The sequence below is a fragment of the Amphibalanus amphitrite genome, unplaced genomic scaffold (genome assembly GCF_019059575.1).
Source record: "Amphibalanus amphitrite isolate SeventyFive unplaced genomic scaffold, NRLGWU_Aamphi_draft 000144F_arrow, whole genome shotgun sequence".
Classification (NCBI taxonomy): Eukaryota; Metazoa; Arthropoda; class Thecostraca; order Balanomorpha; family Balanidae; genus Amphibalanus; species Amphibalanus amphitrite.
The window spans coordinates 708,517-733,946 of NW_024881639.1; the positions used below are offsets into that span (position 1 = coordinate 708,517).

At 58.8% G+C, this 25,430-nt stretch overlaps 1 protein-coding gene across 1 annotated transcript; it reads right to left on the minus strand.

Annotated features, from left to right (window-relative positions):
- Nucleotides 1-1,223: 1,223 nt before the first annotated feature.
- Nucleotides 1,224-25,278, minus strand: LOC122382655 (putative ferric-chelate reductase 1 homolog). The gene is made up of 11 exons (XM_043368289.1): nt 24,995-25,278; nt 19,826-20,194; nt 13,733-13,883; nt 12,508-12,834; nt 11,922-11,999; nt 5,445-5,678; nt 5,021-5,134; nt 4,675-4,822; nt 3,629-4,236; nt 3,262-3,390; nt 1,224-2,623 (listed from the first exon to the last, which is right to left on the minus strand). The coding sequence occupies exons 2-11, from the start codon at nt 20,008-20,010 to the stop codon at nt 2,501-2,503; spliced, it is 2,097 nt and encodes a 698-aa protein (XP_043224224.1). The 5' UTR covers nt 20,011-20,194; nt 24,995-25,278; the 3' UTR covers nt 1,224-2,500.
- Nucleotides 25,279-25,430: the final 152 nt, after the last annotated feature.

Here is a 25,430-nt window from a genome sequence, read left to right on the forward strand (position 1 = left end):
ATTACTATTGTTGCCTATTGGTTTTGTCTACCGCTCACCACTGTGAATTGTGATACACCGACGAGCACCAATCCTCGGTGCCAGTGAAGTTTGTGCGCTCTTAGCCCTTTCGGCCCATTTAAACTGCGTGGTTTCACTGGCTGACTTCGATTGAGCCAATGTAGCGCATCCTGCACATTCGGCGCTGAAGGATGCAGCTTGTTGTCGTCCTTTGGTAGCTGTGACACCACTCCAGTGTCACTCGCTGTGCCCTGCTCGTGCAGGCTGCACGCCCCCGAGGTACGTAAGATCGCTGATTACAATAGTTGTGCCTTCGCGCTTAGTGGTTGTCTGAAAAATCGATTATTTGATAGCGAGAGTGCTGACTGCTGCGTTTCCTCGAGTTGTAAGCTCTAATGTTCGTAAACTAACAGCTCTGTCTGAGTAAGTAACCAGGTAAGGTAAGTAGCCAGATAAGCTTGGTAAGTAACCAGCAGTCCTTTGCGTAGCGTCCGTCTGATGCTAAGCGCAAAACCCCTGATGCGCCGGTTCATGTCCGTCTCCAGTGCCGCCCAGTGCAGGTAACCGTGCGGCTCTCCGGACAGGTGCGGCGGCCGGCGCGGGGCGGCGCAGGCGCAGAGCATGGACTTCCTCTACAGCAGCCTGCTGCACTCGGCGCTGGTCGCCGTCCCGGCCCGGCGGCGGTCCGTGCTGCGGACCGACAGCAGTGGCCGCCGGTACCGCCGTCTGCCGGGGCCGGCGCCGCCGGCCGCCGTGCCGCCACCTCTCGCCACCCTGTGGCCTGGAGACGGCCTGCCCTACCTGACTTGACCACCCCTTCCTTCGACCAACCCGGTCCCCGCCCTCCGAGAGCCACCGGGTGCGTCCGAGTGTGAAAAGGTTGAATCGATAAGCTGAACTTTCGGGAACGTGCAGCCGCCCGGCCGGGTTTCGGTAATGATTGAAGTTCGCCACCGTCTCGTAATTTCGGGGAGGTCAAAGTTCAGTGTCCCGGTCGCTGGGCTAAAAGCCTACCTACTGTCCGCATCAGGAAGTAGGCACCTTATGAGCGTAGGGAGGCATAAGCCTTGGTCACATATACACTGACCTCAACTCGAGCCAGTAGCCACAACCTTATTCACTCCACCTGTCTTTCAACGATAACAAATGCATTTTCTCCGGACCACTTTCTGCATTACGCAACTCTGCCGCTAGAGTGACAACGATTTTGTAATACAGTGGGGTTATCTGTAAAACCGATGTATTTGTTGGTACATAGGAAACATCTGTAAAAATATTCATAGAAACTTTTAAGTACACATTTACAAACCCGGTAAAACCAGTGAAAAATATCGCTCTAACAAGCAGCTGGAATACCATCTCCTTGAACAGGTGACGGGCGAGGCCGACTCGCGCGCCGGCACCTCGCAGCGGAATACGATGGACGGCAAAGTTACCATGGAATGCTGAGCATCGGAAACGAACGGAAGCTCGCAGCGCACCACACTTTAAGTTATCGTACATATCATACATACACAAGACGAGCTTACATAAATCGGCTTAAATCGCGCATGATATTCACATTCTTTACAGTCCTGCGCTGGTAAGTCAACGATCCCGACATACGAATCACGAGAAAGGTTACTGTACGGTTGCTCTATCGGCCAGTCACTACATGTTGTCACTACCGGGGAATCATCCATCTTATGATCACATTTGTAACGCTGCTTTGTAAAAATACCAGTGTAAATACATTATAGAACTTCCAGTACAACACTTGTACTCGATTACTTGTAGCCAATTAATAAAAATACGTTGTACGAACCCGAATCAGATCATGGACTGTTCGTTTCGGGCCGTCTGATGACCCCACCGTCAAGATGAGTATGATTGGGGCGTGAACAGGCCGATGGCCGCGGGCCCCGCCACGGCTGACGGGGATCTCGCTGAAAGTGACGCTCCACCAAATAGAGGGTTACTCCGTCTAGCGACAGTCACCAAATCCAGAGGCTAGTCCGTCACTAGGCGATCCCGACACAAATGCCGCCGACTATCGAGCACTTTTCCAGCCAGCCAGCGCTGGCGGCACTGTACCCAGTCGGGCGCAGGTGGCGTCAGTCAGTCCACCCCGTTCACGTCACCGCAGGGCGCACGGCGCGGCGTACACGGGAGCTGCGGTCCGTGCGACCGGCTCACACACAGCGTTCGCACCGCACTGTGCCGACATTAGCGCCCGGCACCGACACCACCGTCCGGTGACAGGTCCATGGGCCACTGCTGGACTGGATAGTGGCGGCGACACTAAGCTGAGTGGTCCGAGCGTCCCCCACAGCCGCTCGGACGGTCCTCGGCGACACGCGCTCTGTCCACTGACACAGCCAGTCAGCCGGACGGCAGCCTTTCAGCAGTTCGTGTGTGGCAGCGCGGAGCGGTTCCCGGTATACCCGTCCGTCTCAAACACTGAGACTCTGCCGCCGGGTGACATCCGCTGAACTCCGGCTGACGATGGTGGGTGCGCCACCTACATGATGGCGTCCAGCCACTTGTCGGCCGGCGCCAGCACCACCATGCACACCAGCAGCGCCACGAACAGCATGTTGATGACGATGTAGATGCCGAGCACGGTGCGGCGCAGCGTGGAGCCCTGCGGCAGGACGAGAGGTCACATCAGTAGACGAACAGAGACGCTGTCAGACAAGCGGAGACACAGGGTTACGCTATCAGACGAACAGAGACACGGACGGAGACACGGATACGGAGTTGCTATAAGTCGAACATAAGATATTATGTGGGACTGCCCGGCTTCGAATGCAACAGAGGTGAACAAACCCGTGAGAATGGCAATAACACGTGGGAACGCAATGCAAAACGTTCCTTATGTTACGTGCCGTCAAGTGTCAACAATTCCACCTACTGTAGCGTTTACGAGCAGAGAATATCGCTTGGCGCCGGAAATGTCTCTGAAACTCCGCGAAACTGGAGTTGGTGCCGTATAACTGTCACAGCACATACTGCTACTGGACTAGCCACGGCACACCCAGCGCTTTGTGAATATGGCCAAACTCAATATTCACCCAGCTTTGACCCTTTCCACCCCGAACCATCGCGCAAGATTATAGAGCATGGCCACGTTAAGCCCAGACCCTTTAACGGTATCGCTAATGCGGTAAACTGAACTGAGGCGGCATCGTAGCCCCTAGACCCCTATATCACCCATCAGTGATATGATTTCGGAATACAACATCCTACACTTGTGCTGTGGCGTCAGCCAGGTTCACTCACGGGTGCCTCCTGCGGCCGGTCGGCCTGGTAGACGTGGTAGCTGTTCATGCCCATGTCGCGCATATTGTACGCCTCTCCGCCGCGACCCTTGTCGCTCCTCATCGCGCGGTCCGAGCAGCACTGCGCCAGCTGGAAAACAGAGGGTTAAATTAGACGTCATGAGTGACCCCAGACAAATCAGCAGGAAACACAAGATGGGCCATCATTAGCTGATGCAGTCCTTTCACACTATTTGTGCGACAGCTTTTACGCAGATCAGCGGCTAAGACAATCCCCCTGATGAAATGATTAGACATAGCACGTAACTGGTGACTCCCAGTGCGCCCGTCGCACCGCCCACTCATCTCTGTCCACTCCGTCTACTCACCGAGAGGATGAAGTGGGTGAGCACGTGGAACACCACGAAGGCGGCCAGCACCCAGTAGGTCCAGTCGGGCAGCTTGGCGGCCGGCAGCTCGACGGCAAAGAACACGGCCGCCACGCCGAGGATGTGCGCCGCCGAGCCGACCATCCAGTGCAGCCAGTTGAAGATGGCGCGGCGCGGCGCGCCCGGGTGGCACCGGCACATGGCCATCAGCGGCTGCAGCAGCGCCAGCGCCACGCACAACACGCCCAGCAGCGGGTGCGGGCTGGCGCCGGGCGCGCCCAGCAGCGGCGTGCTCGTCCAGCCGCCCAGCTGCAGCACGATGCACACCAGGCCGCCGATGGCCAGCAGCACGGTCAGCATCATCAGCGTCCGGTGGCCCTGGAACCACAGGTCCAGGCCGGCCAGCTTGCGGCCCGCCCACGTCTGTTTGTAGTAGCGCGCCAGCAGCATGCCCGTGCTGGCGGTGCCGATCCAGGCGCCGATCATGAGCGCTCCGTGGAGCCGGAACAGCAGGCTGCTCTGGCCGGCGGCGGCCGCCCGCGACTGCAGCTGCACCGGGCCGCCGCTGGCCCGGCGCACAGAGTGGTAGCCCGGACCGCCCGCGTGCGCTGCGGAGGGACACGACACGGCAGGGGTTAGAGACGGGCACACCAACACTCAACGGGACCTGCAGCCGAGGCATAACAGGCGAATGTGATTCGGGTGCAGACGTGACTAAAACAGGTCTGCTTTTAGCACTCACGAAAACACCTTGTCCATAATCAAAGCATAAGGGTCCTGACAGAGGAGTTCGTAAACCGCTTGCCAACACCAGATGATGAAGGCGTGGAAAAGGACGGCAGCAGAGATCACCCACAGGCCACTCCGGTACTGACCTAACCGCGCTAACTCTCCCCGTACTGACCCAGCCCGCACTGACCACCCTGCTATAACTGACCTGGTCCGCTGGTCGCTCCGATACTGACCCAGCCCGCACCGACTTACTAGCCTGGACCGCTGGTCGCTCCAGTACTGATCCAGCCTGCGCCAACTCTCCCCGTACTGACCTGGCCCGCTGGCCACCATCAGGTGCAGGTCCGAGGAGGACAGATCCACCGGCCGGCGGTCCACCGTGAACCGCGCCGCGTGGGAGAACTCGCAGCGCAGGAAGCCGTCACGGTACTCGGTGCGCACGTCAGACACCAGGTCGCCCTCCTGAAGAATGGGCGAGAGTTTAATAACATGAAAAATCGGCCCGACACGGGGCAAGCACGCATAAATTTCACGAACAACAAATTCACAATCCTAATGAATGCAGTGAACGAGTTGAGCGTTTCACCATTGAGCCACCGCCGAAATGCCGTAGGCTATACTGTCGCCCCAAGCCCGTGGCGCGCTCGGACAAAAGCTCACCTCGGACTCCGGTTCGACGACCACGGCCCGCTTCGGCACGGCGTTGTTGTAGGCGTGTTTGACCGCGAAGCCGCCCGCGCCGTCGTCGGAGCAGTAGATCACATCATCGTCTCCCTGACGAGGGGAGAGAAAATAGGGCGAGGTCAAAGGCAGCTCACGACGTCGGTACCTGCGGCGGATAGCCGTCAGTATCATCGTACTTAGAATGCCATGAAACCACACGGAGGTAACATGGGAGCCAGATGGCATCTTCATCTCATCCCCGCGATAACTGCAGTAAATTAGCCAGGATGGTAATGGCAAACCCCCAATTCCTGTACCACAGACCGCAGATATACACCGGTATTCTGCCGCCTGCCCGCCAGTCCCCGCCAGCACTGAGCTTGCTCTGTCCGCCGTCAGATGTCGGTGCGGGCGCGCTCACCATGAACTGGTCTGTGGAGAAGCCGACAGCCAGGTAGCCGGGCGCCTGGTGGCCGCCGTACAGCTGCAGCTGGTAGCGGCCGTCCGGGCGCAGCGCGTACGTCACCAGCACCTCGCAGCTGCGCGACTCCACGCAGCCGTCAGCGTCGGCGAAACAGCCGACCGAGCGGCCGCAGCCGTCGTACACGGACGCCAGAGCGCCGCCGTCCCCGTCAGCCGCGGCGCCGTCACAGTCCTGCGCAGGAAAATAGCAGCGGGAGTTACATAACAGCGGATCTTCAGTGCACGGGGATTTTAAAAAGGGCCACAGACTCACAATGTTGTTAGGGGCTGATGGGACACGGCAAGCATTCCAACTCGCAGCCAGTACCGATCAGCGGATAATCCTCTGCTATGTGCATTTTTATGTTCGTTGATTTACCTACTCACTCAATTTATGCTTGTCAGTATTGTGCAGTGTCGAATTTCATAATTATTTATGTTGTGTCGTGAATTTAGTTGCGCTGTTCAGTGTTCGTATCAGCTGCGCCAGAATTGTGCGAGGTTGCTTTGTTATTTTTAGGGAAGACCCAAGTCGTGTCAGCTGATTGCAAATTCCGAACCGGCGCCAATGTGATTTGTAAAATGTAGACGTTTCATGCCCACGCGTTGTAGTCGTGCTTAGTTTCTTATTTGATAGGCACTATAATTGTAAGAATGCTCACCGCCCTCTCGTCTTGTGTTTAGTCACGGCATCGGCCCACTACTAAGTCCGGGGTGGACTTCCGGTAATGGCGGCGTAGGCGTTGGTCACGTGGGTTTTTGGCATCTTGTTGTGCGGCGGCCAGAATACATGTCCGGCAGTTCCGGTGATTGTTTTCGGCCGCCCGCCTCTCACGAGGCCACAGTGAAGAGGCAACACAACAAAGTGGCGACTGAGGACTTCGAACAGTGATTTTTCACCATGGATTTCGCGGCGGCTCCCGCGCCGTTTTTGCCCACCGCTGGAGCTGAGCCGGCGATTCCCTGGCCTCGGTGGGTCAGGATGTTTGAGAACTTTTTGTGTGCGGTCGGAGGTGACGCTTTCCCTCCCGCACGTCGCCAAGCTGTCCTCCTGACTTGTCTAGGGACGGAGGGGCAGCGGGTGTTTGAGAATCTGCCACCCATGGAGAAGCTGGAAAGCGAGGACGACTTCCAATGGTGCCTGCGCCGCCTCGAGGCCCATTTCGCTCCCAAACAGAATGTTTGTGTTGAGCGCTACCGCTTTCGCAGCCGGGGGCAGCAACCAGGTGAGACCACCAGCCAGTGGGTCTCCGTGCTGCGCCAGTTGGCCAGCACGTGTGAGTACGGTGCCCAGATGGACGAGTTTATCAGGGACCAGGTGATTGAGAAGACCGTGAGCTCTAAGCTGAGGCAGCGGCTTCTCATGGAAGGGTCAGGTCTGACTCTGGAGAAGACCCTGACTCTGGCCGACACCCTGGAGTCTGCTGAACGAGAAGCAAGGGTGATCGAGGGACCAGCCGTGCCTGTGCCTGTCCAGGCCCTGCAGCCACAGAAGTTTCAGCGAGGGGGGTCCAGACGCCGACGCTCCGGCCCGGTCCCAGCCCAGCAGCAGGAAGGACGGCAGCAGCTTCCGCAGGGGAGGCAGCAGCAGCCGAGACGGCAGCAACCACAGCAGCAGACAGCAGGCCCTGAGTGCTGGGGCTGCGGGCGCCCTGGACATCGCAGAGGTGACCGCAGCTGCCCAGCGTTCGGTAGGAAGTGCTCCAAGTGCGGTAAGACCAACCACTTTGCCCAGCACTGCGGTGCTAGTGTGGTTTCTAGTGTCCAGGTGCTAGCTGTTGGGGCTAGTGCCGTGCCGCTGACCCTTGATGCTGAGGTAGAGGGGCTCAAGGTAACTTTCACTGTGGACTCAGGGTCTCCAGTTTCCATCCTGCCGAGGGACTCGGTGCAGGGTGATCTCGGGGCAGCCGAGGAGAGCCTTTGTGCCTACGGGGGGAGCGTGCTAAATGTGCTGGGGGTGAAAAGTGTTCATGTGTCATGCCGGGGGAAAACCGAGTTGGTCAAAGTGTATGTTGTGCCGTCAGGACGCGCTCTGATGGGCCTTGACCTGATGGAAGTGTTTGATGTTTGTATTGTGGGCAACCGTGTGTGCAGTGTGTCCACCAACCCCACCTGTGTGTCCTCTCCTGAGCCTGCCCAACCCACCAGCCCTCCTGACGAGCTACCAGCCTCTCCGGGGGCCCAACCCGCTATCCTTGGGTACCAGCACCGAGTGACAGTTGACCCAGGGGTACCACCAGTGCGCCAGCCACTGCGCCGCCTGCCTTTGGCTGTGCTGGACGCAGTGAGTGCCCGGATTGATGAGCTGGAGGCCCAGGGCGTGATTGAGAAGGTGAGCGCGTCTCCCTGGATCTCACCACTGGTCGTTGGCAGGAAACGGGACGGTGCCATCCGCCTCTGCGTTGACATGAGGAGGGTGAACCAGGCGGTCATCACGGATGGTCATCCTCTCCCGAGGATTGAGGACGTTCTCGATCGGCTCCGTGGTTCGCTGATGTTCTCCAGGCTGGACCTGAAGGACGCGTACCACCAGCTGGAGCTGCATCCCGACAGCCAGAACCTGACCACGTTTGTCAGCCACAAGGGTTTGTACCGGTTCCGCCGGGTAAACTTTGGTCTGGCGAGTGCCGGCCCTTGTTTTCAGAGGGTGATGACGTCGATGCTGGAGGGCATCCCCGGGGTGGAGGTGTACCTCGACGACATCATCATCCACGCACCGTCCCAGGCGGAGCATGACGCTCGCCTGAAGCAGGTGCTGCGGCGGTTGGAGGACCACCGTGTGAAAGTGAACTGGTCCAAGAGTGCCACCGGCTGCCGTGACATTGATTTCCTCGGTTACAGGATCTCAGCGGCCGGTGTGCAGATCGACCCAGGGCGGATCAGTCCGCTGCTGGAGGCTCCAGAGCCACAGGACGAGAAGGGCCTCCGCGCCTTCCTGGGAGCCACGGGCTACCACGCCCGTTTCATGCCGCGGTACTCGGACCTGGTCGAGCCGCTGCGAGCTGCGCTGCGCGCTGACAAGTTCGAGTGGTCGCCGGCGCTGTCCAGCGCCGTCCAGCGCGTCAAGGACGCCATCCGTCAGTCACCGGCGCTGGGTATGTTCGACCCCGCGCTCGCCACGGTGCTGACGACCGACGCCAGCGACGTCGGAGCAGGCGCGTGTGTGACGCAGATCGACGCCTCGGGGTCGCCCAGGGTCATCGCGTACGCGTCTAAGTCGTTCTCTCCGGCCGAGCGTAACTACTCCACTGTGGAGAAGGAGGCGCTGGCCGTGGTGTGGGCCTGTGAGAAGTTTCGCCACTATCTCTGGGGGCGGAAATTCACTCTGCGCACGGATCATCAGGCTCTGTGTACCATTTTCGGTCCCAAGGGTTCCACGCGCGTCGGCCGGCGTGTCGCGCGGTGGGAGGCCCGCCTGCTCGAGTTTTCTTTCGACGTTGAGTACGTCCGCTCGGAGCGGAACACCGTGGCCGACGGCCTGTCACGGCTGCCGGTAGCCGAGACCTGGTGGCCGGATGATGACGATCTCCAGATTGCAGCTCTGACGGTGGCAGCAGCCATCTCTGAGGAGGAGCTCAGTGACGCCTCGGCGGCCGACGAGTGTCTCAGCGTCGTCCGTGGGTACGTGTCCGGGCAGTGGCCCCGCCAGAGGGACGTTGACCCCCGAGCAGCTGGTTTCTTTCAGGTACGGGACGAGCTGTCCGTACACGGCCAGCTGCTGCTCCGCGGTGACCGGCTGGTGGTGCCAGCGGCGCTGCGCGAGCGCGTTCTGACTAACGCGCACGCGGGCCACCAGGGGGTGGTCCGCACAAAACAGCGGCTTCGTGAGCGTTTCTGGTGGCCGCGCCTGGACCGGCAGGTGCGTGACCTGCTGAAGAGCTGTGAGGTCTGCTCTCAGCACGATGGGCACGTGCGGAGGGAGAGGCCGCCCCTCCAGCCCATCCCACTCCCAGATGGACCGTGGCAGCGCCTCATGGTGGACGTGATCGGTCCCATGAGAGGTTCGTCGTCTGAGCGCTACGGCATTGTGCTCGTCGATATGTACAGCCGGTGGCCGGAGGTCGCGCTCTGCCAGGACGCGACGGCAGACAGTATCTGCCAGTTCCTGGAGACAGTGTTCGCTCGCGAAGGTGTGCCGCTGGAGCTACTGTCAGATAACGGCCCTGCGTTCCGGTCGGGCCGACTCGCCGAGTTTTTGGGTCGCATGGACGTCAAACAGACGTTTAGTTCGCCCTATTCGCCGCAGACCAACGGCATGGTCGAGCGGCTGAACCGGACGGTTAAGGAAGCCATCCAGTCGGCTCGCTTGGCGAGGGAGCCGCGCTCGACGTTTGTCAGAAAGTTCCTGGGTGAGTACCGGGTCACGGTCCACCCGGCGACCGGAGTGTCGCCCTTTGTTTTGATGAGGGGGCGGGAGGCGCGGACGATTCTCGATGTGACCCCGTCCGATGTGACCCCGTCCGGCCGTGCTGCCGAGGATCGAGCTGTCCGGCAGCATCACCAGTCGTACCAGGAGACCTACAGGGCCCGGTATGACCGCACCGCCACGGCCGCCCCGCGATGGGAAGCTGGCGACTGGGTGCGAGTACGGAAGCCCGGGACGGGCCGGGTCGAGGGGCAGCGCTCTGTGCAGGTGAGCCGCAGGACCGGTCCGGTCAGCTACAGGCTGGCCACAGGTGAGCGGGTGCATGCCAGGCGCCTGGTACCGGGCCGCCCGGGGGAAGCTGATCGCGAGGTGCCGGTGACCTTTTACCCAGTCGGGGGCGAGCCCGAGCCTACTGACCCAGCCCCTGTGACCGTGGACCCCGCTCCTACCGATGATGTGTGTCCCGAGCCGCCCAGGGGTACCAGTCCTGTCCCAGCGGCGCCAGTCGGTGCCGCCTCTGACGAGCATGCGGCCCCGCGCCGCAGCCGTAGGGTGCGTAGGCCGCGGAAGCGTTTCTCGCCGTAGGTTAGGCGAGTTTGCGCGTGTACAGTTTAGCTCAGCACCGTACCTGTGCCTGGGTGTTTTCATAGGGTGTGTTTTCCCTCAAAGAGAGGGGTGGTGTTGTGTCGTGAATTTAGTTGCGCTGTTCAGTGTTCGTATCAGCTGCGCCAGAATTGTGCGAGGTTGCTTTGTTATTTTTAGGGAAGACCCAAGTCGTGTCAGCTGATTGCAAATTCCGAACCGGCGCCAATGTGATTTGTAAAATGTAGACGTTTCATGCCCACGCGTTGTAGTCGTGCTTAGTTTCTTATTTGATAGGCACTATAATTGTAAGAATGCTCACCGCCCTCTCGTCTTGTGTTTAGTCACGGCATCGGCCCACTACTAAGTCCGGGGTGGACTTCCGGTAATGGCGGCGTAGGCGTTGGTCACGTGGGTTTTTGGCATCTTGTTGTGCGGCGGCCAGAATACATGTCCGGCAGTTCCGGTGATTGTTTTCGGCCGCCCGCCTCTCACGAGGCCACAGTGAAGAGGCAACACAACAATTTAGAACAGTCACTTGACTGGGACAACAAATTTGCCCGGAGTTTGAAAATCAGCCTACGATCGCCGACACGCCATCCTGCAGGGCTTTGGAGACCCCGGGCTTTGGAGACCCCGGGCTTTGGAGACCCCGGGCTTTGGAGACCCCGGGCTTTGGAGACCCCGGGCTTTGGAGACCCCGGGCGGCCGAGGTGTCCGCAGTCGGCGCGCGTTGGCGGCTGTTACGGTCAGGTGCCGGTGGTCGGCTGCCGCCGTGACCGCAGCTCGAGTAGGAGGTGGGGCTGCCTAACGGCACGTGCCAGGTCATGGACATTGGACTGCCCGGCCGCGGTGCATAGTCGGACGTGCACATTGCACAGGGAGTGGGCACGGAAAATGTCCGACCATCAAACATGGTGTGAGGTGTGACGTATTTTCTTTGGGCCCGTCACTGGGCAACAAAACACATAGTGAAGTTCAGGTTCCAGTAAAAAAAAAAGGATCTAGCGTTTGCACTTAGCAGGGTGCCTTATCCGAAACTGGAATAGCAACTACACTTGACCATCAAACATGGTGTAGGTACTTTTTAAGAAAAAAGTAAGGATATTTTGTGAGCGGCCCTCTCGGCGCAGTGCGGGCCGGAAGCAGTCGGGACCCGGGAGGGGGCAGTGGCCGGGACGGTGACACAGCTCCGGTGTCCGGTAGACAGAACGGGAGCGTGCAGCATGCCACTGACACGACATGGCACGGCGTGACACGCCGAGACATGACACGTCAGGGGGAGCAGCAGAGCGAGACGCCGGCGTCCGAACGCTGATAGCTCTACCAGCACGGACACAATTACCAGCGCACGGACAGCACACAGTCGCACACCAGACGCACCGATACAGCACACTCGGTTCACAGCTACAACATTGGAGTGACGCAGGCGCCTGTCGGGACATCAGCAGCTCCCAGTCGGCTGCCCCTGGTGTGAGCGGGACGTACCTCAGTGCAGGGCGCGGACGTGTTCTCTTCAGCGGGTTCGGCGGGCACGGTGGGCACAGCGGCCGACTCCTCCACCCTCTGAAAGGTCGGTGCACGTCAGGGAGTGTCCAAAAGAACACGGACGTAGTGAAAACAGACAGTCCGCGAATGTACTATATCGGAGAAAACAGCAGTCCATAAATGACGTAAATCGGAGAAACCAGACATTCTTCTGGCGTCGAAAAATAGTTATGTAGCAATAACATAACACGAAACACGGTAAAAGAAACACGACATGATCAACATGACAAAGCAAACCGGTTCGTAAGCCGCCGGTGATTGTGAGCACGCAAGTTGATTCACATTCATTTTCTCGTCGTCGCTTTGTAGAAAACTACAAAGGATGACTCATCGGACATTCTCATTCAGTGTGAATCACGCAAGGCGGGGATCTAAGGGCGGGCACGTATAACATTATCCCACTGGCAGACACGAACCATACAGCCCGCGGCTAGCTCAGGTGAAGCCCCACCAACAGAACTAACATCCCGTCGGCAGAGATCAGTGAAGTCAGACATGGTCTATGACGTCACCGGCCACCACTCACCCGGTCCTCCTGCTGCAGGTCCTGTTCTGGCGCGGTGGGGGCCGGGGCCGGCGGCGCGGTGGGGGCCGGCTCGGTCGGTGTCGGCGCCGGCTGGGTCGGTGCCGGGACAGGACTCCGGGTCGGCACGGGCGGCACCTCGACCGCCGGCTCCTCGGGCCGCGCCTCGCGCAGCACACGGATCACCGGCGTGTCGTGTCCCACCCAGAACGTGCTGTACTCCTGGACGACGGAGACGCGGAACAGGACGTCCCGGTCCAGATCGGGCGGCGAGAGCCACAGCAGCGTCACCGACTCCTTCACCTTGTTGTCCGCGTGGCTGATGCCGTTCTGCGGGCACGAACGAAAAGAGCACCGGTGTGAGCACACTTAAGACTCGGGTGAACGGTCAAAGGGAAGGGGTGGCGAGACGGATGGAATGCGTGAGCAAAGCCCGTCCAAATGCCCACGTAGTCTTCCACAATTTGACGCAAGAAGTTACCTGGTGTGGCGAGAGGGAAAGGCAGGCGGGAATTCGGATTGTAAAGGCCGAGGTCAGTGATAGCGACATTTACAAACGATTCGAACAAGACAGAAACGCGGGAACCAGAGAACAACAGAGCTTCATGGTCCGGCAGTGGGGAATGACGGGAGTGACATTTTAAAGAGAGACCAGGAAATGGCGGACCATTTAGAAGATAACAGAACGCCCAGGAGGCGTGCTAGGCTCGTTAACCTGACGAAAGGTCGCACCCAGCCGTGAAAGTGAATCCTTCTTACAAGGCTGCTGCCCCCCATCCCCGAAAACTTTTACACCGTTCAGCTCCACATCGACTATCAGCTTTACGATCAGATCAGGGAGCGCTCCCGGATACCAAGTACTTACATCCTGACCTGCAACCTGCAGTGCGTTTTTATCATGTACTGAGCGCGCTCGGACAACACGTAACACATAGTCTGTCTGTCTGTCTGACCTGCCATTGCGGTGCATTTTTGTCATGTACTGAGCGCGCTCGGACAACACGTAACACATCAATCTGTCTGTCGTTTGACGCATTTTTACTCTGTCACCGCACAGCGAGCACCACAGCCTAGTCGTGCCAGCACTGCTACTTACAGGACCGCAGTCATGCCATCAGTACTGGCCCTCAGACCAGCCCTCAGCCCGGCCCGCAGTCCGTCCCTCAATGCCGTCCCTAAGTACCGTCCCTCAGCCCCGAGTCCTCGCAGGCCGCGGTCGGCGGCTCACCTCCTCGCCGGGCTGGCAGCTGACGGTGGTGTGCTGCCGGGTCATGAACCGACCCAGCGCCGGCGACGAGTCCGGATCGTCGGCGTAGCGCACCTGCGCGAAGAACCCCTTGAACGGCAGCTGGTTACCGCGGCTGATCGTGATCGTCATCCTGGAACACGCGGAGACAAACGGCGAGTCAGACACGAGTAACGACAGGTGGACGCGGCCAGAACGGGTGTTCTCAGTTCAGAGCAAGATGATGAGACGCCGAGATGTCTTCCTGTCCAACCAATAAATTCCAGCGTAGTTTTCGACATGTACAGTGAATGGCAGCTTTCGATTGCAAACGGAAACATTCAGTGGCTAATCCCCTGACTGAGCCAGTGGCTGATTTTGCGGTCCGAATGACCACGCCGCGGGCTGCGTCTTGCGACCTGCCGGATGTTGCCTCCCCTGCCGTGAAAGGCTCATGATCACACGAGCCAGCCATTAGTGCTGCCCGGCTGCGTCCACTCTCACTGCAGCGCGCAACACTCGCCTTGAGTTAATCGGTCATCAGAGTCGCCATTCACTCTCCACCAGCTCGACATGGCCCCCGGGATATCCATCCACTCTCTACCCAGCTCAGATGAGCGCAGTCGCCCAATCTCGCACTAACCGTCACTGAATCTCGCAGTCGGATCTCAAAGGACCTCACAGATACAATCAGACGCGGCATCGAGGCATGACACACTTATCAGGCACTGCTGCAATATTTTGATAGTTTTAAGTGTCTTATTCGGTACTGGTTGGGGCACCGGGCCTGGGAACCATGATGGTTTCGCCACTGTCACTGACCGTATCGTCCTATGCACTCTCACGTTGCGTGACTATGCACCGAACATTATGAACATGATATCACACTTTTCCCTACAGCATGGCCGTGACCAATTCAGACTTTTAGGCCCGGGTGCGCGTAAAGCACCGCACGCGAGCTGAACTAGATCACCGAACTGCGTGCTTCCACGGCGACCAATCGATCAGGCGACATAGCCGTCTTCGTAAAAAAAAACAGGGGTTCTGCACACAGTTAGACAAAGTAAGTGACAGGAACAGATGTCAACATTCGCCTAGCGGTAGCACCGCCGACGCGAGGCGGGAAAACATTGACATCGCCATCGAGTGCCGCTACGAGCAGCGGTGACCCGCCGATCGCTGCCACAATCGCCCTCGTGACCGCTGATCAGCGCCAATTGTCCATTGTTCAATTATTCGTGGTTCACGAGAAAACTCGGCCGCACTGCGTCACACCAGGACAAACAGGCGTTCGCTCGGTCCCGTAAGTGCCGTGAGAGCAGACCGGGCCGTGACGCGGCCACCCACCACCTCCAGATCTCTCAGCTTTACCCTGTTCTCCGAACTCGCTCAACCACGAGAAAAATCCACTCTTTAAACGGACGGAATCCAGCCATGGCTAAGGAATGATCGGATCGCGCTGTTAAAATTTCAAAGCTCCAGCCTGTCATAACCCGGTCAGTTTACCTAACCACATGGCTAGGCTCGGTTCATTGTGCAAACTGCAAAACATAGCGAAACCAGCGGCGCACAGGCATAGCCAGTGGGAGCGGCCTGACATCAGCGCATTTTATACCGTGGACGATCTGAGTGAACTCGGTGCGGCCGGCCTGGCGCGGCGTCTGGACGTGCGCTACAGACGGCGTGTGGCGGCACGGGCAGCAGCCACGGCTGCCCTATTTATACAGAGAACAGACGGGCCCGGCGTCACGTGCTGGTGACCACAGTCGTGTGACCAGCCGAGTCCAGACCGACCACAAGTGCAGACACTAGACAGACCGGCGATCTCATTCCAGACCAGGCGACGAGGACTGATCGAGCCACCAGACCAGACTATTGGCCTGCAACTGCAAAACCGAACCGAGCCATGGGTTCGAACCGGGTATTGGTTCAGACGGGTTAGGTGTCCACTACGAAATAACTAGTCCAGGCGCACCGTGAGCGAAGAACGGACCGCGAGTCCAACCGAGACACGACTCCAAACCGGCTCTATTCGCACATGTATCACTCGACGGTGTGCGCCAGTGCCGCGGCAGATGAACCCACCCCGAGCGGCCGCTATTAGGTGACCCGTTCTGGTAACGGCGCTCGGTGGCACGTGATCCGTCCGAGCGCATCTGATGAATACATTACGGGGGCACCACGGTGTCCGTCTCAGGCGACCTGACCCAGATGGTACAGGGACGGCCATTACGCGCGTGGACTCATCTCTACCGACTGACATCCTAAGGCGGAGTGGACCAAGTTTTCCAGTGTCCACCGTCAGGCTGTATAGACATTGCCTCTGAGTGGGTAGTGGTACTGAGCGCCGCTATTGGGGCAGGGGGGTACGCTCCGGCTGTTTAGCATTACGAAAAATGGTGACAGACGTTTGTGGAGGATTGTCGACGAACTCTTGTTCCGCGAGCAGTACTTACACGCTAGCGGAAAATTCACCAATCAGCGCTCGGCAGTACTCGACGCTGATTGGTCCGACGCTCGTGACGAAATTGCGGGGGACCGCAGTTATTCTCTATGGACCCGAATAGGCTTTTGGATTTCGGAGGAGTTTCTTTAAAATTATATGCTGTTTGGAGCTGTTTTCGAGTTGAAATATATTTCTTATGACTGTTAGCTATATAATGACACCATAAAATCATGATTTTAATAAATATTACCGATGTAATATCGGCCGAAAAGACATGCTGTCATGGCACGGACTGCCCTGCGGCTGATGTGGGGCCCCTAGTGCCAGCGTATGGTAATAATGGGTTGACGAAGGGTTATTGGAGAAACTTAGAGCCCCTTTAGCATTCAGTATAGGGTCATCAGAGGCCGGGAATGTACATCAGGGGTCTGAGTAGGCCTGTCATAGGGGCATACATGACACATCATGGCCCATGGGTCAATGTAGATCCATTAGGGGCCGTTGAAGGGCCATCATTGTTCAGCGTGGGCTCGCAATTACCTCTGATGGGCATATGCCGTGCCCCGATGGACTAACGCTGGCCCCTGATGAACCATCACCAGCCCCTGATAGGTCTACAAAGCCCTCTGCTGGGTCCAAATTGGTCACTGATATGCCCAAATGGGCCACTGAGAAACCCGTACAACATCCCCTGACTGCACCTGCTGGACCAATGCCGTCCCCTCATGGGCCCACCACAGCTCTTGAATGACCTTTTCAAGTCCCCTGAAGTGCCTTTATTGGCCTAAATGGCCCCTGATTGACTGATGTGGTCCCTATTGGTCCTATATGGTCCCCATGAGCCCTCAACGTCGGCCTAGACAGCCTTACATTATATGCCACTGGGCCCTGTTGGGTCAGCACCGGCCCCCGATAGGCTTGCACACTGGACCCACCGGGCCTATACCGACCCATGAAGGGTCTATGTCGAACCCTCACGGACCTCCGATGACCACACGCCGACATGTGTGGCCCCATCAGCAGTGGTCCGTCTATCCCATGTACTTACGGTCTTTTTGGCCGATGTGACACCGGTAGTATATAGAATGTCATGATTAAATGTCGTTATTACACAGTCAAAAGTCACAGAAAGAATATCCAAGCTCAAAAATGGCCTCAAACCCAACAAAAACTGGTATAAATCCCCTTCAAAAGCCGTAAGTCTATTAAACGCCATAGGGGAATAGCTACAGTCCCCCGCAATTTCGTCACGAGCATCGGGCCAATCAGCGTCGAGTATTGCCGAACGCCGATTGGTCGATTTCCGCTAGCCTGTAAATGCTGCTTGCGGATATAGTTTTGAACAAGTGAGGGTCGCGGCTACTAATTATCGCTTGTCACCACTTTTTCGTCGGGAACGTTCTACCTGGTTTATATAGCCTTGTATTGGGGGCAGTAAAACCCGACATTGGGCGGCAGCAGCTCGCCAGGTGGCGTCAGCGCCGCTCACGTCACCACCACAAATCGGCCGCTGCCGTCACCGCCCGGCACAGCCGGCGAGTCACCGGCAGCCAAGGCTACCTGAGATGTCAGACGAACCGCGGCGGGGATAACAGTACCGGTGAGTCGGCTTTGGTGGGCGCCACAGCCATCAGCAGACCGCCGACAGACTCTGACACACCTCAGTAAGCGGGCTGAGAGTTAGGTCCGAACACGGCCAGCCGCCCATTCGACGCCCACATTCCCTGAGCGGTCTCCGAGCTGAGACCGGGTTCACTGTCGGCCATTATGGAGAGTTGATACCGGATGTGAGGTATTACTGAGCGGAGACCGCTCCAAACCGACACGCCGGGCAACGCTCCCTCTTACCAGCGACTGACGGCACTGGGTAGGAGGCAAGATTACTTTACTTATAGGTAGGAGGGACCCACGGCTCTTTCCTGGCCTCAACACATTGCAGAGGTCACGTAACAATGTAGTAAGCATGCCAGGTATTTCGTTCGGCTGCCGCTACAGACGCTCAGTTGTCGTCACACACAGTGCAGCTGTCCGTAGCGCGCACCGCGCTGCAGTAGCAGAGCAACGGCCATTCGACCTAAAGCCGCACGGATGGGGTGGGCCGGTGCCGACCTACCGGCCAGTCCGCCGCTGCGGCTTTCGCCAGTCCGCCGTCACGGATTCCGCCGACCTGCGAGACAGAAGCCGGGCTCCGCCGGCAGTGTTTCACGCATCGGCGACCCTGACCCGCTTCAGACCCCGGGCCGGCCCGGCCGCAGCCCGCTGTGACCCGGGTTCATTGGCTCCGACCTTGTCCCATCTGGGGGAGACGGGCCAGACCGGCCGGCCGCGCCCGCCACCGGGCGGCTACCATAATCAGCAGCTCTGGGAGCGTGCCGCGCCGTCAACGGCCCGTGCGACCACGCCGTGACGGCCGGTCACGCGGTACCTCGGCCGTCATCAGCGCTCAGCGGGCCGTCATCAGCGCTCAGCGGGCGCCGGCTGCCCGGGATGAGTGGCGCCGGAGAGCGTGTCAACCGTGACCCTGTGTCGGTGCGCCCTCTCCGCCCCCGCCGACAAACGACCTCGACACGGGCAGAGCGTGGGACTCAAGTTCACAGCACGCTCCTGTGCATTGTGCGCTGGCAAAGGTATGCAGTGCCGTGAAGGTATGCGCCTAACGTACCGTTATGCACACCCAGATAAGATTGAAGTCCGCAACTTAAGATTGCATCTATTATATAAACAGCCAATTTATCGGTATCTCGGCTTCCATTGGAAGGTCAATAAAAGCAGCCGCCGCAGGACACTGCTGCACCGTGCATTCTTTTATCAGCTATCGCGTCATCCACTATCAGGCGCCCGAAAACGGTAAGCTAGACAGCACTGCATGCTTAAGCTCCACAATCAGATATTCTTGATAGAAAGAGGGAAAGCTACCCGGCCACATCGAGCTTCCCGACAATAACACAGTGCAGCTAGCCAAAAATCGGCGGCTGCCCGGCCGCTCGGCGGTACGGCGGCCCCGACCGCTCAAGCGTAGCAGCAGCAAGGAAAACCGGCGGTTGGCGTGGGCCGCACCGTCGTGTCGCGCGCGCAGCGGCGGCGGCAGTGGCGGCAATGGCGGCCTTTCACCTTGCCGTCGCGGCGGCCGCCGGCACTGGGCACCGGCTCAGCTCGGAATGGGGACGCGGCGGAGCGACATCCATTACACACACACTCACGGCGCTGGGAGCGGCAGCGGAGGCAGCGGCAGCGACCTACCTACACGGCCGTAATCACACCGAGCCGCCACGAGGCGCTCTTGATTCTCCCACGGATAGGTACGCATTACAGGAAAAACAGCAGGTAAATCAATTAATCCGAGGGGTAGTGTTACAACTAGTGCATGCCATAGAAGTGGAAAAGTTAGGCGGAAAATCAGTTGTGCGTGTGGACGCTGCCATTCCTTACACCATCAAGAATGTGTCACGGATAAATTAGTCACAGATACATTATAAATACGCATACAAATAAGTAGTTACCACCAAATGAGACGTTGCACAGGACATTTTGCAAGGTTAACACAAAACCCAACACAAACACGTATACCGTGTCCTGGCTGCCAAACACAGCCGGAGTCGCACGCCGCAGTTCCCAAACACGAATAGCGCGGGGTCGGCCGCATGACTCACCTCCTTCCCGCCTTGATGACCGTGCTGGAGAGTGTGATGTTGTAGGGCATGGGCGTCGGCTGGGCGGGCGGGCCGTGGCCCGGGGTCATCTCGCCGCAGGCGGTGGACGGCGCCCCGCGCTGGTAGGCGCCGCAGACGGCCAGCGCCGCCGCCAGCGCCAGAAGGCGCGCCACTCGGCCGCGCATGGTCGGTGCTGGCCGCGCTCTCCGCAGGCTCTGTGTGGGGCGGTCAGTGGCCGGGTGGGGTGCGCCGCGCGCCGCTGCTCACCCGGACCGCGAGAGGCGCTCCCTCTCCGTCAGAGTCGGCACCGGCACCGTCTGCCAACTGCGCCGCTGGAGAGCCGGTGACGAGCTAACCTCCGAGGCAGACCTGAGAACGGGGCGTGACGGGTCAGAGGTCGGACGACGACTGTACAGATGAACACACCCACCCACACAGCATACCTGACGCGGCATCGGCAGACAGCTGCGCAGTGAGCATGCAAACAAGCAAAAGGGTCAACCTATTGGCGGTAAGGGGCCCGAATATCGCGAGCGATGGATGACCAGCGCGGTGCGGGTGGATGGAGAGGGATGGGGAACCGGATGTCTGTTCTCTGCTGCCCCAAGACCAGTATAGCCGACCGATCTGACACAAGAGAACAGATAGCCGAGAGCAGTCACCCGACTGAGTCCATGGCCTGTCACCGTGCCGCACTAAGCGCCGGCCCCAGCGATCCCTATCTCCGGTATTCAGGAAAACGGCGGCGACTCGGCAGGCAGGTACGGCGCACGGCCGGCCGGCCGGTACCGCCGGCCGGACCACAGCGCGGCTGGCCTAGATCGCGTCCCGTGTGCGCCCGACTACTAGCCACTGTCAGCCGGCAGTGCTGGTTCCCATCGGGCCCAGACGCTGTCGTGCTGTCCAGTGTCCACACGTCCGGCCCGAGCAGCCCAAGATTACTCGAGCAGCCGGCACGCGACCGGATACTCACCAGCCGCCGACGGCACGAGATAGGACGACGGACCAGGGGACAATTTGACAAAGGAGCCTGAGCAGTGAATATCGGGCAACAGGGAGTGCACACGCCCAGGCGACAGGACGACCGGCAGACCGGACATCGCAGACAGGACACTGAAGAAGGGTGATAAAACACTGGAAACCGGTAACCGGACGAGGGGATCCTTTGTAGCGATCAAAGGATCAGGCACTGCCATATAACATGAACCTAATGAAGCCATCGTAACTGAAGGAGCACTACTCACTGCGCAGTGCACTTTACCACACCACGTCCATGGGCACACAGTACTCTCAGCAGTGTAAAATCACCACCCAACTCTACTGAATACACACACAAACGTACACACCAAGGTCATCGGTCTGGCAAAATAAACGGCATGGACAGTCGGCACCTAACACTACACAGCTATGGCAAAGTCGCAGGTCACGATTACGGGACAGATGGACGACAGTCACACAGCTTGCAGCTCCGTGGTGGCCGGTATTACGACTGCTAGCTCTAACGGATACAGGCTCCAGAAAAGCCAACGGGGAGACCCGGGCGAAAAAAAGGCTAGCGAGAGAATGGCGTCGGCTAAATTATTGTTTTGGCATTTATCGATTCCGCAGCCTCCAGGGCGTAACATCGCACGGATCACGTAACAATCGCAGTGTGACATTACGGTTTCGGATATACCTACTGCACAAGAGGACATGCACGCTGTGAAGTCGTGGGTCATACTTACAAACGCTTCAAACGTCACGAATATTCTTAGCCAACAGTTCCTGCCAATGTCGTAAACCGGCAGCAGCCGAAGGCGGAAAAGTTAAGCAGCCCCCGAGCCGCGCCAGACAGATCGCTGTTTCCCCGGCGTGCAGGCCACACAAAGGCGGAAATGACGCGAGAGTCGACTCTCCGGAGAGAGAGTGACTAGAGGATATTACGGCGAACTAACGAAACCAGTGAGTGCACTCCAGATTGCAGAGAAATTTCTGAAATCGGATTAGACGGTCGGAAGCGTGACTGTCATTACCGCGGACAGTGCCACGGCGACGAGGAAATGTTTTATTGCAGCACGGGGCCGGATCTGACGGTCCGGAACCACCGTCTCCAGACCGGCCTTCTGCATCTGTCTCCGCTCGAGCAGCCGACCTTCACTGGCCACCGACAGCGGAAGTCGGCCGAGCCGGCACCGGAAACCTGAAGTCGGCGGCACAGACTCAGTCACAGTTCGCCAGGCGGCAGGTGGTGGTTCAATGCCGGCTTCAGAGCCGAACCAAGCGCTGAACCAACAATAGAAATGTTGGCCTCAACCGATATCACGCCCTCAGACTCAAGGAACCTCGAACACTTGTAACAGTTGTAACAATGCCAGAACACTCGATTGAACCGGTATAGCTAACGGGTTACGTTTGCCGATAAAGGCGAAACGTGTGCTATTTTATCGGCTGCGAATGGACCCGTCACGTCGTTGGATGTCTCCCCGCCGCCGACCGGTGCGGTACGGGCAGGTAGGCAGGCCACCGGACCGTGGATGAGCGCCCATCTGGCGGTCGGTCACGCCATCTGCCGGTGTTTGTTCGACGATCCGACCGCGGCGCCGCAAACCCCGCGGCGAAACAGCCGCAGGACCAACGGGATCGCCCCGAGGGCCAGCTGGACGAGACATCTTCGTGACGCCGCAGCACGATTCAGAGAAGAGCATGCAAGAGAAGAAAAAACACCACAATTCTCGATGCAGATAAATTGACAATAAGTTGGAAAGTTCTACGACCGATCTTAGAACCCGTTGGCTTGCACCACTTCACGTATGAGCGATATCTGTCTGTATAGAGCGATTAGCAGCTGAGTTCAGGACATGTCCATTGCGAGTCACTGGCTTCACCCAACACGTCTCCGGTCCAGGCTTCTCAAACGCCCTCGGCGGCCGGTGGCCGGCACAAATCCCGCCCTCGGCGGACGCCTGCTGCACGGGCGGCGGCGTTCAGCCCCGCCGCGCCGGCCGAGGGTCGGAGAAAGCCTCCTCTCTGACCGGGCAGCGGGGCCGGGGGCGGCGGATCACGCGCCGCTCAGCGGCCGGTGCCGCCCCCGCCAGGCCGGCGACACACTCTCACTGGCCGGGAGCCGCTCAGGACGTACTCCGGAAGGCGGGATGGCCACCGGGCGTCCGTCTCTCAGACGCGCCCACCTGGGGCTCCAATAGGTGCGCTGAATGTAGTCGACCGCCGCGGGGGCCGCCCACCGCAGCGATGGACGATTCACAGCAGAGCAACACGTGCCTGATGGCTACGGACATCGGCGGCGGACTTCGGATGAGTGTTCCCGTCAAAACTGCGAATTCCCGCTGTACATAATTAAGCATGCCTGTCATACTGTGTTTGTTTGTTTGTTAATTGGGGCTTTAGGACGCGCCGACTACTTAGGTCATTTTGCGCCCATAGCGTCGTTTTAATAAAACAAGTGTGTCAAAAGAGAGAACCTTCTAGATACGAGTACTAAAAAGCAAAACTGTGTCATAGGCAGTGGACGAAAACGTTAAGCTTTATTAACACCTTCCGTTTTCTTTCAAAAAGCACGCGGAGCAAATCAAGTGCATCGTCATAGCTGGTTGGCGTAACAATGCCCGCAAAGGTTAACGAGCGCAGGTTAATGCCCAAACCGAGAAAATAAGCCCTCAGCCGATGCGAGGCCGCATAAATAGCGCCAGCGTCCGTGAGTGGGAGCGCAAGGTGGAACCAAGGACGCACCACGCGCCTCCAAGGCTCTCCCTCTTTCTCCGCTCTCTGGGCGTCATGTTGACTCAGCAAACCATGACTCAGGTGATGTGCGTCACGGTGATAACACAGACAGCAGCGCCGCAGCCTCGTCTCGAGTCCAGAAGAAGAAAAACTCCGCCATGCTGACTCACGTTTGCCTTCACCCAAACTCCAAAACCTGCGGCGCGGAAGTAGGGCCCGGCGCTCGGGCAGCCCCGCGGATGTGTGTCTGCGATAGGCGCTGGCCGAGTCCTGCCGCGGCGGCGCGCCGGAATCCGGGCCGGAGAAACTCGCGGCGAGTGAGTCAGCCCGAGCGGCGGCGCAGCGCTGGACTGTCCTGGTCCGCCGGCGCGGCGCGGCGCACTTCCGATCGACCGACGCACACGGCCGCCGTCCAGCTGCACCGAGCTGTAGGCGACCAAGGGAGGAACGGGAAACTGGTGGAGCCGCAAGAGAAGAGAAACGTCGCTGAGCCTTCCCTGGCTGGAATAAGTCTAGGAGGCACAAAAAATATGCACTCGGTGTGCTAAGGCTTGGAGGCAAATCTACGCCTGCAGGCCTTAATGACCCCGAACCGGAACTTTAGCGAATGGAGAGATCTCAAATGCTTTTGATTGGGTTGGCGACGCTGAGATAGTTCGTAGCACCTCTCGGCCTTCTTTCCTTTTTTCTTTTCTTTCTCGGCTCAATCAGAGGGCAGAAATCTGAGCGAAGCAGAGCCACATACACCACCAATCGTATGAGCTGTTCATAATGCCAAGAATTGTCATACGCTATGAGTCATAGGGAGTTTTGACCGCTACTTTGGTACCGCACCTCGCGAGACAGCCGAATCATCTCGATGGAGATGAGTCAACATCCAGGCAATGTCGCCTATCTGCCGGTAACGAAAAATAAGTATTCACATCTTTCAACGGCGTTGAGTTCGGACGTGAAAAGAGGACACGCTGCAGCCCGGCAGCCGGGGGCGGCCCCAGGTGGCAGGGCCGCGGCCGAACGCCCGCCGAGCCACGATCCACGACTCGAGGGGACGCCACCACGCGCCGCATTCCTGCGTGTGACCTTGAAGAGGATTCGCCGAGGTATGAGAGTGGGACGCAGCAAAAAAGTCCGCGCCAGAAGGTGTAAAACAATTCATACCGTTGAGGGATCTATCTAAGATATAGATGAATGCTCGGCCACTACCAACTATGAGCAACTAACACCAACCATCCGGCAAACTTTGGACCATAATCGCAGATAGCTCGCCAGAAATCATCCCACTCGGCCCTACAATTACCACAAACAGCTGGACCATCCTTACACACCAGCTGTTTAGAAGCCGGCACTCCCGTGGCGGTGCCGGTGGAGGCCATCTTCCAGCCGGGCTGAGGTCGGGGCCCGGCCAGGCGGCTCAAACCAGTCGGGCCGCTTTCTCCCACATTCCACACTCACCTCTGCTTCTCCGTGCACTCCTTGCTCCTGCTCCAGTGGCGTCCGGTCGCAGATTCCGCTACCGACGTCTTCGTTGCACAGCGCACTCTCGTCTGAACGCTGACCCGGTACCACCAACGGGTAACCAAGTTCACTTCCGAGCACCGCGAGCGCGTCCTCCCCTCGCGACGACCGGCTCCGTTCTGCGCGCGGTGGCCGAGACGACGCGGCCGGCGGCTCCAGGCGGCTCCAGGCGCGGGCCGCGCGGAGGCGGGGCCGGCCGGCCGCCGCCGCTCCGCGAGAGTGCGCCACGCAGCCGCCTCGCAGCAGCTGGTACGCGCCGCCAGGATGACTGGACGCCGTGCCAGTCGGTAAGGACGTAAGGACCCCACGGCAACACTGGGGAACAAATGAGCACCGCGTTAGGAGCTAGGATATAAGCACCAGTAGCGTAGGC